The 18,351-nt window shown below is 34.2% G+C and overlaps 1 protein-coding gene and 1 long non-coding RNA gene across 3 annotated transcripts in view; one reads left to right on the forward strand and one right to left on the reverse strand.

Moving 5' to 3' along the window:
* The first annotated feature begins 315 nt into the window (after positions 1–315).
* LOC139430215 (uncharacterized) lies at positions 316–2,124 on the forward strand. Its single transcript, XR_011640673.1, has 2 exons — positions 316–1,371; positions 1,800–2,124. It is a non-coding gene; the product is annotated as an uncharacterized lncRNA (long non-coding RNA).
* Positions 2,125–6,244: 4,120 nt separating this feature from the next.
* LOC111416810 (ATP-binding cassette sub-family C member 4-like) overlaps positions 6,245–18,351 on the reverse strand; it is a 58,651-nt gene continuing 46,544 nt past the window's right edge. For both annotated transcript variants that reach the window (XM_023048916.2, XM_071196881.1), the window contains 2 exons: positions 7,026–7,734; positions 6,245–6,971 (listed from right to left, as the gene is read on the reverse strand). In XM_023048916.2, the coding sequence (XP_022904684.2) occupies positions 6,698–6,971; positions 7,026–7,734 (983 nt within the window). In that variant the 3' untranslated portion in view covers positions 6,245–6,697. The remainder of the gene's footprint in view (positions 6,972–7,025; positions 7,735–18,351) is intronic.

An 18,351-nucleotide genomic window follows, 5' to 3' on the forward strand; every position in this document is an offset into this window, starting at 1 on the left:
AAACAATGTGAAATAATGCAATCTATTCCAACTTTTGTGTAAAACATATATAGATTAAACAGTTCAACAAATATATTTGTTTCAAATATCAAAAATATGTTTTTTTAATTTTTAGTTATAGAACCGTAATTTACAGGAAACTGTAAATTTAATTTCTTTGACAACACTAAAAGAAAAGTTTATTTTTAGTTTTATTCTAAAACAATAAGAAATAGACCTGTCAAACCCTATATTTTTGTAATCAGAAGAAAATAACGAATTTATTAAGCGAATAATCAGTGGTTATTTCCATTTAAAAAAACGAAAATTGTGATATTATCTCAAAATCTAAAACCGACAACATTTTTTTGACTACGTCATCAAATTCTCTGTAAAAATGTGTCCATATAATGTCTTAGTTATAATACTCCACCTATAATAATAACCAAGATAATTACATTTGCGGCTTTTACGATATTTTCAATTTTGGCCTCTAGCGGAAAAACAAAAGACGATAGCGCTATGAGGTTTTCGGCATTAGCAGTTTCTCGAAAAACGAGATCATGACATGTCAGCTACTTTTCTTCTAACTCTTATAGTTTTCGAGTTAGCCTATTCGGACATCGAATTTGAACCACCCTGTACATAGATTTGTTCTTGTGAAGTTTGCATTTTTATTTAATAATACTTTATTAGTTTTTTTTTCATAACAAGTTCCAAAGAATCGATGTTTTCATCTTAAAACTTGTACAAGTTTTGAGATGAAAATTGTTTTTTTGGAACTTATTAAAAAAAATTTAAAGAGTAATAACATTTATGTTTAAAGGTGCATTCAAATTCCCGCGCGTTTTTATCGATATACTACACTATCGCCATCTACATAGAATCAATTCTGTAGCGTTGAGATAGAATATACAAGTCTAAACGTGTCTAAACGAGAGCGGTAGAGTTAAGCATCTGGTAATCTGTGCGTTAAAGCAAATGTGAGGTTATTTTAAAATAACCGTTGGTTATTTTGTTTATTTGCTTGTTCTTTTTGGATAATTTACCACCAATAGCAGCAATACCTCACTATAATATGGCGTCGGATTTGGCGGGATACCGCTAGTGTCACTTCTGGTTATTCACAAGTTTTACAACTTTGGTTTTGATAAATTTTCAAGTGATTTTCCCAAGAACTGAAAATCAAGGTTCAGTTGAAAATTTTTTTGCAAAAGTTAGAATGGTGGGTTACAATAGTACTAATCCAACTCTGACACATTTTATATTTTATGGATGGATGTGTATCAGAGTAGATTGCTACATGAAATGTCGTCTGCTCAATCCATTGGAAAAAACTGTGAAGATGACAATTTTGAGATATTTCTAACTTTAAAAAGATTTATTACACAGGTAACATTTGAATTTTTTCTTATAATATAAAGTTCTGAAGTAAAACTAGAAGTAACACTACAACTATCACTAGAACTAACAGTAATGATTGCAGTGATTTGTATTCTTTATGTTCTTGGGAAGATTATTATTATATAGCTTAACAAAGTTGTATTGAGAACTATTTTCAAATAACAATTTATGTGCCAGCAGTGGCAAACTATTTGTTCGCGTGTGATAATTTTTTGTAGAAGTACTGAAAAGATAAATGTGTTTTTTTTTAATAAAAATCACAGCTTTTAGAACGTAAATAGAGGGGCAGGTTAAGAGATCCTGCTCCTTAAAGAGAGTCCTGCCCAAACTCAATGATACTTCTAGTTTTAGATCAGTTAAGTTTGGCTGTGAAATGCATTGTAATTATAATATAAACTTCGTTAATTATTTTTTAGTCGCCACAATTTCAGGAAAGCTATTTTTTAGTCGCCACAATCTCACGAAACTCTGAGTGATGAAACATTTTCAATAAATATTTAGAATACCATGCAGCCAAAAAAGCAATTATTGCTTATGCTAAGTGCATTAACAGAATGTATTTTACATACATTTATTTTTTTTGAATTTAATGCACAATCCATTGACGACTACAAGTTCTTGTTAAAGAAAGAGTATGATGCAAGCAAAAAGAAAATGGTTTATGCTAGAAAAATTTCTATTTATATAAGTTATTTAGATAAATTATAATAATCAGTTAGATAATAAAAAAAATCAGTTAGACTGCTTTATTAAACATGTAATTCCCTACAAATTTTTCCTTTACACATTTTTCCTAAAATCAATAATAGCGGAGCCATAGGTATCTAACGATATAACAAAAAACGTTTTTTTCGAGATATCTACTTAGCCATGCATTTTATCCAAAAAACAAAAAGCTCATTAAATTCAGTTCATGAAACTGCAATTCTTTCCCTATTTAATCGTCTCTCTATCTCCGCTAGTTTTCAAGATCTCTATACTAAACATAGAAAAAACTCGCCTGTATATTATTATAGTATATGTATATACAGGTGTTTCTAAATTGATGGGAAAGATTTCAAGAGGTGATTTTTCAGCAACAATTAAGGAATCTTTCATATTTAACTTTTTGTTCAAAACACTTTCTCTTCCAAGTTACAGCCCTTTAAAGTGTAACTATGGAAGAATTTAGAAGAATGAAATTGGGCAGATAACTTGCTAATAAAATGACACCTTTTGACGATTTTTGTAACCCTAAAATGTTATTACAAGTGTGTGAAAAAATCAACCCCTATAATATTTAGCATTAGAACTGTTTAATGCGTCTCCAATTCTTCATTTAAAAACTTGATTTAAATATAGGGATCCAGTCTGCAACTTTTTTGTCTCTTAAAATTGTTAATTTGATCACAACAAATTTTCTCAAATTTCTAGAGAGTTTTGGTGTATTCCTAATAGCTTCACATGATGCGATGATACGATTCCATAAATCATTGATATTTTCAACAGGACTTGAATAAACCACTGTTTTAAGAAAACCCAAAATACAAAAATCTAATGGATTTAATTCTGGAGATCTGGCTGGCCAATTCTGAGGACCACCTCGAATCCAACGATTTGTATAAACTTCGTCTAACAATAAGTAGCAACGAGCGTTAATATTAAAACGCGCCATCATGCGTGAACCATAATTTTCACCTAATTTGTATTGGAACATCATTAAGAAGCTGGGACGCCTGGGACTCCTCGAAGAGGAGTTCTTCAAGAAAATAACAGTATGCGTCTCTATTTAATCTCATAGGAAGAAAATATGGTCCAATTAAATAATTGTCAATGATACCAAGCTACACATTTAATGAAAATTGGATTCAACAATTTTATGTGGATTTTCTTCAGCACATATGTGTTTGTTATGGAAATTTCTAATGGATTATTTTGAAAAATTCGCCATATCAGTAATAACAAAAAATACGTTATCATCAGTACGTGTTTAATGGTTTTTAGTCAAGCTGAGTGTTTTATGTTCTCAAGTGTTTTTATTATAACGAAGTTTGTGTTCAAGTTTATGTTAAGTGTTATTTCAACTTTAAAGCAGTTTTATTTAATAAAACCAAGGAAACATTTCTAAAACCAAAAAACATTTTATTAGCCTACAATGGAAAACAACACGGCGTTTAGGACTGATTTGTTGGGATGAAAACCAACAGCGGATGAAGTTGAGGAGTTGGCAAAGTATAATGTGGATTGTGCAAAGGCCTATATTTCTTTTGTCGTAGACCATCCTAACACATGTCTTTTATTTTCCTAGCTTAAAGCATGTATTATGTTATACGTACACCTGTTAATAAGAACATTTGATATGGGAACTGGTCAGAGATTGGATAAGCTATTGGAAAATTTCTTTGGATATGGATATAAAACTGAAGTAGATATGAAAGACATAAATAGGAAATTGAAGCATAAGAATAAATCCGAGCTGGACGAGTGTATACTGTTGAGGCGAATTTTATATACATGTTTTGTCAGTCTAAATTAATGTAGCCAAATATTAATAAAAATATGGGTAATTTATCAACTAATCAAAGAAACCAAAAGAAAGCGAATAATACAAGTGCGACAGGTAATTGTCAAAATGAATTTTTCATTCAATTGATATAATTGTGGAAGACGTGGCCACAAAGCATCGAAATGCAAAAATAAGCAGAAAGCTGAAAAGAATAATGAGAACAATGAAGCCGGAAATGTAGTTGATTTTTTTATGTACGTAAGTACAATAAATGCTAATTCGTGGACAACATATGATGTAAAATAATGCGAATTTTGCAACATGCGTTCCATTAAAGATTCCGATAGTAATGTCAGGAATAAGTGCACAAGAATTGCTTGCCCATGGTGTTGGAAAAATTAATTTGGAAGCAAAAATTGGATTTTATGTACCAGATTTGTGTAGAAAAGTGTTTTCAACGCCTGAATAGAGAAAGAGGTGCTGTACACTTTTTAGCAAATAGCACGTGCTTAGCAACACGAGATGGAAAAATACAATTGGTTGGGAACGCAATAACCAACGGATTAACAGTATTAGATATAACAATTCAGAAACCGATAGAACCAGTAGCAGTTAACATGGCATTTGCGAATGAGTTGTTACATGAGGTTGCATGAACGACTAGCACGTCAGAATAAAAGGTATGTGGCAAAATTTTTAGAAAGATGGAATTAAAGTGGCTGTAAAAGAATAATTCTGTATTTGATGCATTAAAGAAAAAATGCATAGGAAGCATTTCGGTTTAAGGACTGTTCGAGCAACAAAACCAGGAAACAATTAAATTCAGACCTAATCGGACCTATGCCTGCAGACTCATTGGGTGGTTCGAAGTATGCTTTGATTTTAAAGTATGATTATACAAAATTATTATATATATTTAGGTGATTGTTCTGCTTAAAAGCAAAATGCCAAACTAAAAAAGCCGTCTATATGGACGCACGGCTAAACCCGAAACTTTCTAGTTCTAGGTCTAGTGTTAGTTTTAGCTTTAATTGTTGATGCCAAGAACTAGAATCATGCGGGTGTAGCTGTCTTGAGAGTCGTACGGCTAAAACCAAATGTTTCTAGGTCTAATGTTAGTTCTAGTGACAGTGCAAGTGTAAAACTAGAACTAACACTATAGCTAGAACTAGAATCATTCGGATTTAGTCATCTTTAGAGACGTGCGGCTAAACCTAAATAATTCTAGGTATAGTGTTACTTCTACATGCTAACATTGCCAGTGTAAAACTAGAACTAACACTAGACCTAGAACTAGAAACATTCAGGTTTAGCCGTGCGTTTGAAGCAAGAGCGGCGCCAGAGATTTGGCCGCTACAGGCGAAAATGGATTTGCCTAAATAAAAATTTAAAAAATGTGTCCTTTCAAAAATGCACTTTGATTTATTTCTATTTATTTATTCAACAAGTTGCAAATTGCAAACTAACAAATATAAATTTATTAAAATTCTTTTTGGATTTTCAAATCGACATAAAGATTTGGATACATAACAATTAAATTGTTGTTTAAAATATATTTCAAAACTTCACTTGGGTTTAAAAGTTTTGAAATAATACTCAACTCTTCCACCAGCTGAATGCCGTCGATGTATTTTCTATTGTTATGTGTAAGAGTAATCTCCAAATTCATACTTTGCTTTATGACGTCCTCTTTTTCCCAAATTCTTAGGTCGCCAAGATTGTGCAAAAATCCGAATGTATGTTGAAAACATACATTTTAAGTAAATTAAAATATACATCAACTTTAAATGTTTGTGACGGATCTTGTATTGGGTTGTCAAAAGCTTCATTATTGAAAATGCGTTCTGATTTTTGTAAAATTTGGTTGTACGTTTATTGAAGTTCCAGAATTTGAAGTTCAGACGCCATAACTAGCTAAAATAATAAATAACTGCTGCACAAACCGTACACTTTGGGCTTTGTAGTAGAAGATTTACTCTGTTAACATCTAAAAGTACATTGCTATTTATACCAAATTATTGTAATGAATATGGCCTGATAATTTAACTTCTCTAATATATTGCTTGCGTCTACTTTAGTATTATTTCCATGAGAACCTAGCAAAGACGTGTCTTCTACAATACCAAAAAGTGACGGGACAAAAATCTAACAGGCCTGATCGCATTTATCCTACTTTCCCATCTCGTGGAACATACAGGTTTTAATGTTAAATTGGTCAGATGTTCGACAAGAATGGACCATCTATAAGTGGATGCAGAAAAAGAATTATACAAGCTTTGTATTATTCCAAAAAAATTGACCATTTCTATGTTTGATTCTGCAGCATCATTTAAAACAAGATTAATAGAGTGACAGGAGCAAGGAACAAATAATAAATTCTTTTAATTATTTTATTTTCAAAATACGTTCACAAAAATACGCTTCCTTTCTTCCTTAATAAATCTAAAAAATAATACTATCTAAAATATTATGTTACCTTAGTTAAAAAATACATAATCTAACATTAAGAAGTAATTAAAAAAAATCTCGATCCCTTTGGCTTTTGATTTACGAATTTTAAAAAGGCACTACAATTACAGATCCATTTACTCTTAAAAAAATAGGTACCTCTTCAGATAATCCTCTCATAGGAACCTTATCTCCTTTTCTCTCTATAAGTACTTCAAAAAATACACAATAAAGTGCATCTCATAATAAAAAGTACATAATTTTCTCGATCACAGACAATAACAATAAAAAAAAATATTTGCTTAAAAAAATCTCATTATTTATAATTAATCTCTTCGTTTTTTTTTAATAAAATATTTTGTTGATATTCTTGTTTATTTATTATTCGGGAAGACCATATTTTCTATCATAACTATTTCTTGCAACTTTTTCGAGCTTTGATTTTTGAGCTTTCCCTGCCTGAGCAACCATTTTATGGAATTTCCCATCAGGTATTTGTAATAACTTATATGGATGATCATATTCTACCATTCTCCCGCTTTCCATTACCAATACTTTGTCAGAATCCATAATCGTGTCTAATCGATGAGCTACAGTTAATACTGTACAGTCAGCAAATTTTTGTCGAATTGTTTTTTGAATAACAGCATCAGTTCTAAAAACGAAAATATTTAATAAAATAAATAAATAATATTTTAATATTACTTACTGTGGATCAACATTTGCTGTTGCTTCATCCAACATTAATATTTTATTTTTTCGAACAATCGCCCTTGCTAAACAAATTAATTGACGTTGCCCAACACTATAATTTTTTCCACGATCCATAACTCGATTTTCTAATTTATTGATTATATTCTCAGGATCTTTAAGTTCAACTTCATTGAGGGCTTTATACAAGATTTGATCACTGTATTCCTCAAACGGATCTAAATTATAACGCAAAGTACCCGAAAATAAAACTGGATCCTGAGGAATAATAGAAATTTTTGATCTTAAAAGTTGCAGATTTAGCTCGGCCGTATTTATATTATCGATATGAATTTCTCCTTCGATCGAAGCCAATCGGAATAAAGCGGCGATTAACGATGATTTTCCAGCACCAGTTCTTCCAACAATTCCAACCTTTTCTTTTGGTTCAACAACGATATCTAAATTTCTTAAAACCAACGGAGAATCATCAGAATATCGTAATCCCATATCATTAAACACAAGTTTTCCATCATCAGGCCATTCTAAAGGTGGTTTTCTTGGCACCATCGGTTGTTGTTCTTCTGGTAGAGAACTATATTCTAAAAGTCTTTCGACTGACATCAATTGATTTGCGACTTCCGCTGATTGACGCATTCCCCATTGTACTAAACCCGTTAATGCTGTTGCTTGTGTTATTGCTAAACCAACATCACCACCATATAATCCTAAAAATAATTAATAAAAGAATCGTTTAAAAATAAATGTAGTATTAAGTTATAAAGAAGCTGTAGATTTAAAATTTGAAATAGATTCATGATATTACAGTTAAGCACTTAAAGTTTGAACAACCTCTGATTATAACTTAATCATAACTCCTGATATTTTTCTGCAAAGGTACAGCCTCAGTTTGGAAGGTGAATATTTAATCCGAAATTAGAAAATTACTTGCCAAAATCAAATCCGTATAGAAATGTTTGTAACCATACCATAAAATATAGCCTAAAAGTCTACAACTTAAAAGATCGTTGGTGATGATAAATGTTGCAAATATAATACATAGATACTTCTTATGTATTATATACTTGAAAGATCGATACCGACTCTGTGTATCTTATATCGTATTGGTCCTTTACTTATTACCATACATTTAGTTTTTTGTTTTGATATCTGCATTTTATATCGTTTGGCACTAATGTTAATTTGATGGACTAATCGTTGCAAATCATCCTTTTTATATCGTGGATCAAGAATAGTAGCTTTTGCTGCTGTTCTATTAATCTCATAAACCCCAAGTCGCGTCTTTATTATAACAGAAAAAGTTCTTTGTAAGTGCTTGCCTGTCTGTGTCACTGCAGTTTTGCTATTTATGGTATGTCGTAGACCGAATACAAGAGCTATAACAGATGATAGCGATGGATACTTTTTCCAAGATAAAATTGCAGTTACCTTTCCAAACGGATGTAAGAACGCCACTATGTCTTCAGCAAATAACTACTCTGCAGAATCCTTATTCGGTGGAGGTGATACCAGTGTCGGTAAAGTAGCAGAAAACGGAACCTTGAGCTTTAATAGGCGTTCGAGCATATGAGAAGTATTTGCTTCTGCATGAGGACCAAAGCATAAGAAGATTTTGTGCTAAGTTTAAAATGTGAAACAATCGCTCGGCATTTATTTATTTATTAATTGCACTAACTGATTATTATTAGCGGTAGTATCTCCTAAATCAATTCCATCTTTTTCTATACCATCTTTCACAGTAAGATTAAGACACAACTGATTTTGCTTATTTAAAATTTCGCTAACTGCTTTCTTCATTGAAGCATTGTCTGTAACTATACTCACTATTTTAGAACTTATCTGCCACTCGTCCAATATTTGTGGAATACCATTAGAAATAGCTATTGATTGCAATTTTGTTTCTTCTATAAAATGGGCGGTCACACTAATGAAACATTTATTACTGCCTGACGTCCAAATATCTGATATCAAAGCAATATGTTCAACGTCCTGCAATTATTCCTTACGAGTTGTAGACTCAATGTTATACTTTTCTTCCAACATCTGAGCCAATTTTTTCCTTGAAGGCAGTTCATAATCGGTATTTAATATTTTGGTGTATTTGCGCAAACCTTTATTTCCGACAATCCTGAACTATCATTTGAATCAACGCATCAACTCCAGATTTCTGCAGAAAGAAATTTTTTTGCAGAAAATGGTACGGTTAAGCGAGTTTGCTTGAATCGTTTTATTGGAGGTTCAACATCAAGAAATGAAGAAGAAGCCGGTGGTAGCGACAAAGGCGGTTCGATTAAAATGTTCTTTTCAGTTTGATTTAAGGACGATGTTGAACCACAGGCACCGCATCACTGGTGGTCGCGCAAAGTGTAAACGTAACTTGAGTTAGGTAGTTAGTAGTAACAGTCTAACTCGAATTGACTTGAAATAACCTCAACTCTTTGATGAATCGAGTTGACCGATCTCTAATCAGTACCACGTATACTTTGCAACAATAGAACAGGTGATGTGCTTCAAATACTTGTATGTTGAGCTAAGGAGTAACCAGAATATCGTCAAAGAAACAAGAAATCTTGCTTTGAGAGCAAAACAAATGGCAAGGTGCTTGAAAGTTACAGTCTGGAGAAATAAATATATGAGAACATGGTGTTGGGTTCGCTCTTTTTTTTGTAGTAGAAAAATAGGTAATGATGCTGGTTACATCAAGGCATTGATTTTATTTCGATTAACACATTTTACAATAGAACTTGTTGTGTTACTTCGAGAGTATATTGATGGCATTGTTCATTATCTTCCTTTTTATCATTTTTCTTGAGGAATTAGAAGCATTGGCTGGTATATGACGAAGAAACTAATAGGAAGAAGACCAGCAGGATGAAAACCTGAAAAAAGAAAAGACATGGACAGATAGATAGTCCCTATCTATAGACCCTGTTTGAACGAACAAGAAGAAAAAGATAGATCGACACCATTAAAGATAATTTCAAACTAATTTAAAAAAACAACGCTGCGTATTTATACCATTGCTTTCACCTGACATCTTGAGAAAATATGAAAATAAATTAGAGTTCAAGACGTCGATCAACCGTGTCGCATATCCTATCGAGATGTACGAAAAAAAATCGAAGTTTCAAATAGCCCATGCATTTCAAGCGCATTGCAAATGGCAAATCGTTGTTTCTGTACATTCGTAATCAAATATTCTGAAAGACAACTGATCGGTGAAGTAATCTTTTCAAAACGTGATATTTACGAAACACGCTGGAATCTCTTTAGAATTCTAAATTTAGATTTATTAGCTGAATCTTATACATTAAGCAGCATTCAAAAGCAATGGCTTTTTTTCGAGTAATGTGTTTTTGAAAACAGAGAGAGACAAGCGTTTAAAACATAACACATAACAAGCTTTCATGAATCATCACAAGATTATGCAAATTCAAAAGCTTATTGTGTTTTTGGGTTTGAGAATGCCAACAGCTATTATTTCAAAAAAAAAATTTCATCATCGATACGTTTAGATAGCTTTTCCTAGATTCTCACAACTGAAATAGGATGAACCAAATGTATATTATTTTTATCTGGATGTACACCTCCTGCTTTTCTAATTGTTATTCCATGAGGGTAGAAAATTGAGTCATGACTTGGACTAAAGCCTATTAAAGCCTATCGACGGAATTTTAGTTTTACAAACGCAAATCATAAGCAATTCCATATTCGAGAAAACTATTTTTGAACTCAGCATAAACAGCAAAAAAGTGTCAACAGGATAAATCTTACTAAAAAACCTCCTTATTAAATTAGTTTACTGGTTAAATTTACTGTCGATAGATGGTTTTGCATATTGTTGCAATGTTTTGAAGTATAACAATGCGAGAAATTGAGTGTAGCCCACTCTAGGTAAATGGTCTTGTCAGGTTGTTTTTGCGTTACTTAAAGCTAGGATTTTTATTACTGTTGTTATTATTGTTATTACTGACATGCTTTGATCTGTAGTATAATAATTTTTGTTATTGCAATTTTTGCCAATCCTTAACCAACCTGCATCCATTTGCTACAAGTTGCGTGATGTTGAAATATTTTCCAAGGTGTACATCTACATATCTATGTTTGTTTACGCTTTATGGATTTCATTAACTCAAGGAGCATATGATGATTTATTTTCAATGTTTCGAATATGATGCATCTGCATGACAAAAATGTGCAATATAATTACGACAAAGAAAGACATTTTTCTCTAGAAGTGTTTTTAAGATTGGCTTAGCGATTACGGGAAACTGACAACGTGTAGCCCATTCAGACATCTCTATGAATTCGTAAATCACATTGGTGCGTAATGCGATCCCACATTATCTGGGAACCCCGAAAACAATTGTCTACAAGATTCCTCAAAAGAATATGTTTCCTCACCACATTGTTTTACATCAGGGTTTAACATATACCGATTATGATAACAGACTGAACTATTAGCATTCACAAATGCTATGGATGCATGAAGCATCGTTCAACAAGCTGGTGTAAACTTGCATAATATGCATTCTTGGTTCGAGCAAAACCCACATTGCTTTCACCTCTTTATCTAAGGGGCAGACTAAACGACCTGACTTTTCAAGATAAACCAATAACCAGGGAAAATATGACAAAACACTAAATGGCATTAGAAACGTGTCCAAAGCTGAGACTTACACAGCGCTCTTTTTCGTCGAAACTATATAGAATAAATAAATGCATCGAGGTTTATGGAAGGCATTTTGAACATTTATGAGCTACTTTTGCCAAAAATTTAAGTAATTCTAAGTGTTTTGGTTTTATCTAAGTGTTGTTTATTGTCATTGTTGATGTTTCATTGATCCGTTGGCTTTTAAACACGCCTCAAAAGTAGTTGCGAACCAGTTCTAAGCTTTAGCTTTAGCATAATGCTCTTTCAAAAAAGACCAAAAATATTCAAATCGGTTGAATGGTCCAGGAGATATTAAAATGTAAACATTTGAAAACGTATTGGCCTTCCCCTGCCTTTTTATAACAGATATGATAAATATCGCAAAACAAAAGAGATGCGGTATTATCCAAGCTACTAAATGATGTTGTCAAAGTTATAGCTCATCGTCTAACTTTCTGAGATAGCAGGAATTTTATGTTTCTCTATGGCAGTTATGCCCTATAGCAGTCGAATTACGAACTTGAAAATAATTTCCAGGTATTTCTTTTGCCCACTTTGCCTAGAAGGATTTTTTTCCAAACCTCTAGGCCTTACCGTTGTCAAGATGCAGCCGCCGCTCCGTACCCTTAGCGGGACACCTGTATATAAGTTTCGTAGCAGTAGTAGATTAGGGTTGAAAAATGTTAGACTGTAATCTCCTCAAAAGGAGAGTCCATCAACGTATTGGCTTTCTTCACAATGTAACATGAAGCTTGCATGGGCTTATTTATTGCAATGCAATTTTGTGAGACAAAAATCCAAGTGTTATCAAATTGTTTTGACCTTTCCCTATTTGTTTTTTTATGCTCTTTGTCGCTCTTCATCGTTAGTACATTTGTAAGAGTTTTTGGACTTTTGCTTTACTTATTTTATGTTGAAGTTATTCATATCAGTTTTCCTTGTAGTTGTTCCGTCAGCGTCGACGCGCCTTTCATGTTAACATATTTGTAAAAACATTATCTCCTCCTGTAACATATCCATGTTTGTATATTTTATGATGTATCTTGGGTTTCTTGACTGCACTTCCGGCTACTTAATGTTATCAATTTTCGTTAATTAGAATTTTATCAGGTTGAAACCGATTGGAAACAACACTCCAGTTTTTAATCTTCTAAGTATCTTTTCCATTTGTGGGTATCATGTAGATGTTTGATATTGCTCCTCCGTTACATACATTAGTGATAATTACAGTACATTGGTGATATTCCAGATAGGTTTCCCACCTTACGATTTTATGTTCATCCTTTTTTATTCCTTGTTAGATCTGATTTCATTTTAATATCCTTGATTAGCATAGTGGGGATTTTATTATTCAGAAGTTATTTGCCTAGATGTATCTGTATTTTGTTTTCATATTACTAACATGGTTTAAAGGTAATCAACCTTTGATAGTAATTCGCTACATATACAAATGAAATTAGTATACACTACTCTGTTAAGTTGTTAAATATACAAAATACTTTAACAAAACATTATACCCCACATTAAGAGGCAGTCACAATCATATTACATAAAAATGCTTCCGTTTAGACGAATTGATTCAAATATAGTATAATACATAACACATTTGAATCATTTATGTCAGCTTAAAGAGCTCATTTATTTAAAAAAAAATTTGGTATGCTTTCAATTTCATTTGCATACAGTGCCGTCATCAATATATATCAGTGCTTTGTAAGTAGCGATACAAAACGTGTAGATATCAATCTTGAAAGACACGTGGACAATAATGTAAATTGTCAGAAATATAATGCATCACCTTAGTGTTGAGTACTGCATACATCGAAATATTAGGACGGCATTAATTACACTTTGCAAAGCATTATTTGTTAAAATTGCTTCATCACATTCTTGTATTTAAAGGAAAACTTACAAATATCCTGTATAAATTAAAGACCATAGAACATTAACACAAGCTAGTGTGTACAAACCTTTGTATCACTCTTTATTTTAACTGGTTAAATCGCATATCAATACGAAACAGATGTACAAAAATTTCCAACTATTACCGTTTGATGTAGTTGATTATGTACATGATTATGAAAAGTAGACCTTTATATTCATACAAAACACTGCGATATCATGCGGAACACTTATAAGTTTTACTTATAATAATAGATCCGACAGGAAATGATGACAACAAGAAAAATTGAGTTTAGTAATCATTAAAGGTCATTCTCCTTAGTGTTTTGCGGTGCGCAGCAACATGCGGGGTTCGCAAGACATAATTCTGCCGCGCGCAAGTTTTGACATACCAAAAAATGTTTGCGCGGCGGTTAAATGGCATATTATATTATATACTACGTACTTGGGCTCGTGTACACGCGTTTTTGAGGCTCTGTAAATTTCGGTAATTTTCCCGAGTATAACAGTCTCAGTTCTCTGTGTGTTTCGGGTCCATAGTGTGTTTAAGTAATAACCTTTAAGTTTATACAACCAATCTCAGTTAACAAGTAAGTAACGTGAGTAAATTCGAAATTTATTTTTGGGTAATTTTTCCGTCCTGTGGTGTGACAAATTGGCCATTATGCCGGCATCGAAGTGCGGAACGTGTCATCAATTGGTGGGGAGAAAATCAGGTCCTGGCATTCATTGTGAGACTTGCGATACGTGGTATCACTTGAAATGCACGGACTTGGACAGTGCATCCCAAGCGTTGCTGTCCGTACCGGGCGCTTCGTGGAGATGCAGCGTCTGTCGATCGCCACAACGGCCCCCGCAACGCCGTAGCTCAATTGCGCCACCTAATCAACTTCGCCCTGTAACCGTCACATTAGAATCCGTATATGATATGGTTAAGGAGATGCGTACTGAAATGCGGAGTAAGCACGATAGCTTACTTGATTCTGTAAATTTCTGTAGCAACCGGATTAGTGATTTTGAAAAGTTGCTTGAATCGTTCAATGGAAAGATAAAAATTGTTGATCAGTTAACCACTGAAAATAGCCGCTTACGAGAGCAGGTGACGAGTTTGACTGCGAGGCTGGATGAGGTTGAGCAGTACTCCCGTAGGAGTAATGTTGAAATTCATGGTGTTCCCCAACGTGAAAATGAAAATCTCTTGTCTATTGTAGACAACATTGCCAAACATGTAGGAGTCCAATTCTCATCGACAGACGTTGATGCCATTCATCGTGTTCCACACTTTGATAAGCAAAATAAAGCCCCACGGGCCATAGTGATGCGGTTTTGCAGCCGCCTAAAGCGCAATGCTTTTTTGGCGGCGGCAATCAACAAAAGGAAGTCCGTACCTGGTTCTCGACAGGGTTTGCATATTGAGGGGGTGGGGGAGAGCTGTTTCGTTAATGATCATCTGACGCCGGCTAATAAGGCCTTGTTTGCTCGAACGAGAGGGATTGCTAAAGATAAAAACTATCGCTTTGTATGGACACGTGATTGCAAGATTTTTGCCAGAAAGAATGAATCATCGCCGGTAGTCCATATAAGATCTCCTGATGACCTCTCACGCCTTTAAATAATTAATTTAATATAATAATTAAAAAGAATTAATAAAACAAACGCTCAAAAATGGTTGGCCTTTCAGTATATTATCAAAACGTCCGTGGCGTTAGTACCAAACTGATTACTATTTATAATAATGCGCTAAATACCAACGTCGATGTGCTATGCCTAACGGAGACATGGCTCCACCCTGGTATCAATTCGGCTGAGGTTCTTCCTACTTCCTACAACATCTACAGAAGAGATCGTGTTGGTGCGGTTCCGGGTGGTGTGTCTCGGGGGGGTGGTGTGCTGATAGGTGTTAGTGCGAGTCTTCGCAGTGTTCAGAGGTCAGACTGGTTTCTAGCCAATGAAGCTATTTGTGTAACACTTTATTGCGATAAGCGTATAAGCAAACTGCATATTTGTTGTATCTACATTCCTCCTAATGATAATATTGCATTAAATGTATTTTGTAATGAATTGAGACACATTGTTGACCGCTTCCGTGATGATAAATTTTTGATTTGTGGCGATTTCAACTTGCCCGAGATAGTTTGGAATATCGATGGTTTTGGAATGTGTACTGCCTCTCCTGCTAGCCCACGTTCAACTGATTTCTTAGACGTCCTTTCACTTTGTGAATTTAATCAGCATAACTCTTTTAAAAACATATCTGGCAACACGTTAGATTTGGTCTTGGAACGCTTTGTAACTGTATCTAGAATCCAACTGAGCGATTCTTCTCTACTTCCAGAAGACGTAGCTCATTCGTCACTTGAGTTGGCGTGCAGTATTGCACCTGTAATCAACCTCACTGAACGACTTCCTACTACTTATAACTTTAAACGAGCTGCTTTTAATGATATCAGTGATTACCTTAATGACATTAATTGGGAAACCGTATTTGCAGATGTAAATAATGTCAACACTGCTACGGATATTTTCTATAATCATTTGTCTTTAGCCATTAAAAAATTTGTACCACACAAATGCCATCCTGTGAATGGTTACCCGGCTTGGTTCTCTAAGAGCACAATAAAAGTAATAAAGGAAAAATATAAAGCGCATAAAAAGTGGAAGCGTTGTGGAAATCAGTTGGACTATTTAACGTTTCGTCTTCTGCGCGGACGCTCTAAATACCTGATTGATCAGGATTATAAGGCGTATATTAAACGTGTGCAGGATGGTGTTGCATTGGACGCAAAGCAGTTATGAGCATATCTTAAACGCAGAAGAGGCGGTACGGGTATCCCATCAACTGTAATTCTGGATGGGGTTGAGGCATCGAGCGGCGATGCCATCTGTTCGTTATTTGCGAATTATTTTAGTGCAGTTTTCGCAGCACCGTCTGCTCCCCATTATGATGCGGTGGGGACGGTTGATTCTCCGCGCGTACTCATTCATGACTTTGATCTCATTGAAGTGGAGGGGGCATTGCGTCAAGTAGCTTTGAATAAGGGTCCTGGTGCTGACGGTATACCTGCTATACTGGTCAGAAACTGTGCTCAGGCAATATCAGTTCCTTTACAGCTGATATATAATAAATCCATTAAGCTGGGAGTGTTTCCGGATGCGTGGAAGCGAGCCAACGTTGCACCCATTTTTAAATCAGGTGATCGACACTTCGTTGTCAATTATCGTCCAATATCTATATTACCCATACTTGGAAAGGTCTTTGGGAAGTTGGTGTACGCCAGTGTATTTTTTCAAATTCGTGGAAGTATTAATACTAATCAGCACGGTTTTTTTTCCGGGCGTTCAGTCGAAACTAATCTTTTAGAATATACCGATTTTCTATTTGCGTCGCTCGATGAAAATGTTCAAGTGGACGCAGTGTACACCGATTTTAGTAAGGCCTTCGACAAAGTTGATCACTCTCTGTTAGTAAGTAAATTGCAACTTTTTGGTATTTCTGGCAATTTGTTGCGTTGGTTTGGTTCATACGTGTCCGATCGCTCTCAGTCTGTACATATTGGTGGCTATAAGTCACGCTTAATTCACACTACATCCGGAGTGCCGCAAGGCAGTCATCTCGGTCCTTTACTGTTTTTAATTTACATAAACGACATTTTTAATAATATTCTTAATTCGCGTTGCCTGATGTACGCTGACGACTTAAAAATTTACCTTTCTATTAAAACATCGACGATTGTGTTAAATTACAGGCAGATCTTGATAGGATTTGCAATTTCTGTACAAGTAATCAATTACACTTAAACTTTTCTAAGTGTCACACCATCACATTCACCAGGAAAAAGAATTACATAAAATATGATTACATCCTTAACTATGATAAGTTGCGTCGAGTTACATCTACAGTTGATCTTGGTGTAACACTAGATCAAAAACTACGTTTCGATGTTCATGTAGATGGTGTGGTTGCTCGATCATACAGAATGCTGGGCTTTATAAAGCGATCTTCCGAGGATTTCACAAACCACAACGCAATTATAAGTATGTACAATGCATAAATATGTCAACAGCATCTTAAACTTTGGTAGCGTAATCTGGAATCCTCAATATTCCGTATATATCACTAGGTTAGAAGGAATCCAGAAACGACTGATTAAATATTTGTGTTATAAAACCCAACAAGTGTACAGTAACTATGCGCCTGGTTGTGAAATGTTCGGATTGCTAACGCTCTCCCAGCGACGAGCATATAATGACGTTTTATTATTCTACAAGCTTGTCAATGGTCATACTGATTCCCCATCGCTGATGGCGAGAATTGATTTTCATGTTCCTCCTCGTCAGTTACGGTACGACTTCCTTTTTTATATGCCCACTCCACGAACAAACGCATATCGTAACTCGCCTATTCTGAGGATGGAAAGAACCGCGGATCGGGTGAGTTGCGATCTTTTTTCGAGTAACCCACGAAATATTAAGTTTGCGGTCCGCGAGGCTGTGAAGACTGCGCACATCATGTGTAATTTAAATATTTAATAATGTTAATAATGTCAATTTAAGATAACAACATATTTGTAATCATATTAAATATTACTTTAAGGTTTTCGTATATAATAATTATGTGGAGCAACTTTATTGGGTTTGTCCTGTTGTTGCTCCCCGATATCAATAAATAAATATTGGCAGAATCGCTCAAATGTTGGACATTTTTTCACCAACATTTTGGGAGTCGCAAAGTCTATCAAAAAAAGACATCAACATCACATTTATGGAG

The sequence above is a fragment of the Onthophagus taurus genome, chromosome 6 (genome assembly GCF_036711975.1).
Source record: "Onthophagus taurus isolate NC chromosome 6, IU_Otau_3.0, whole genome shotgun sequence".
In the NCBI taxonomy this organism is placed as follows: Eukaryota; Metazoa; Arthropoda; class Insecta; order Coleoptera; family Scarabaeidae; genus Onthophagus; species Onthophagus taurus.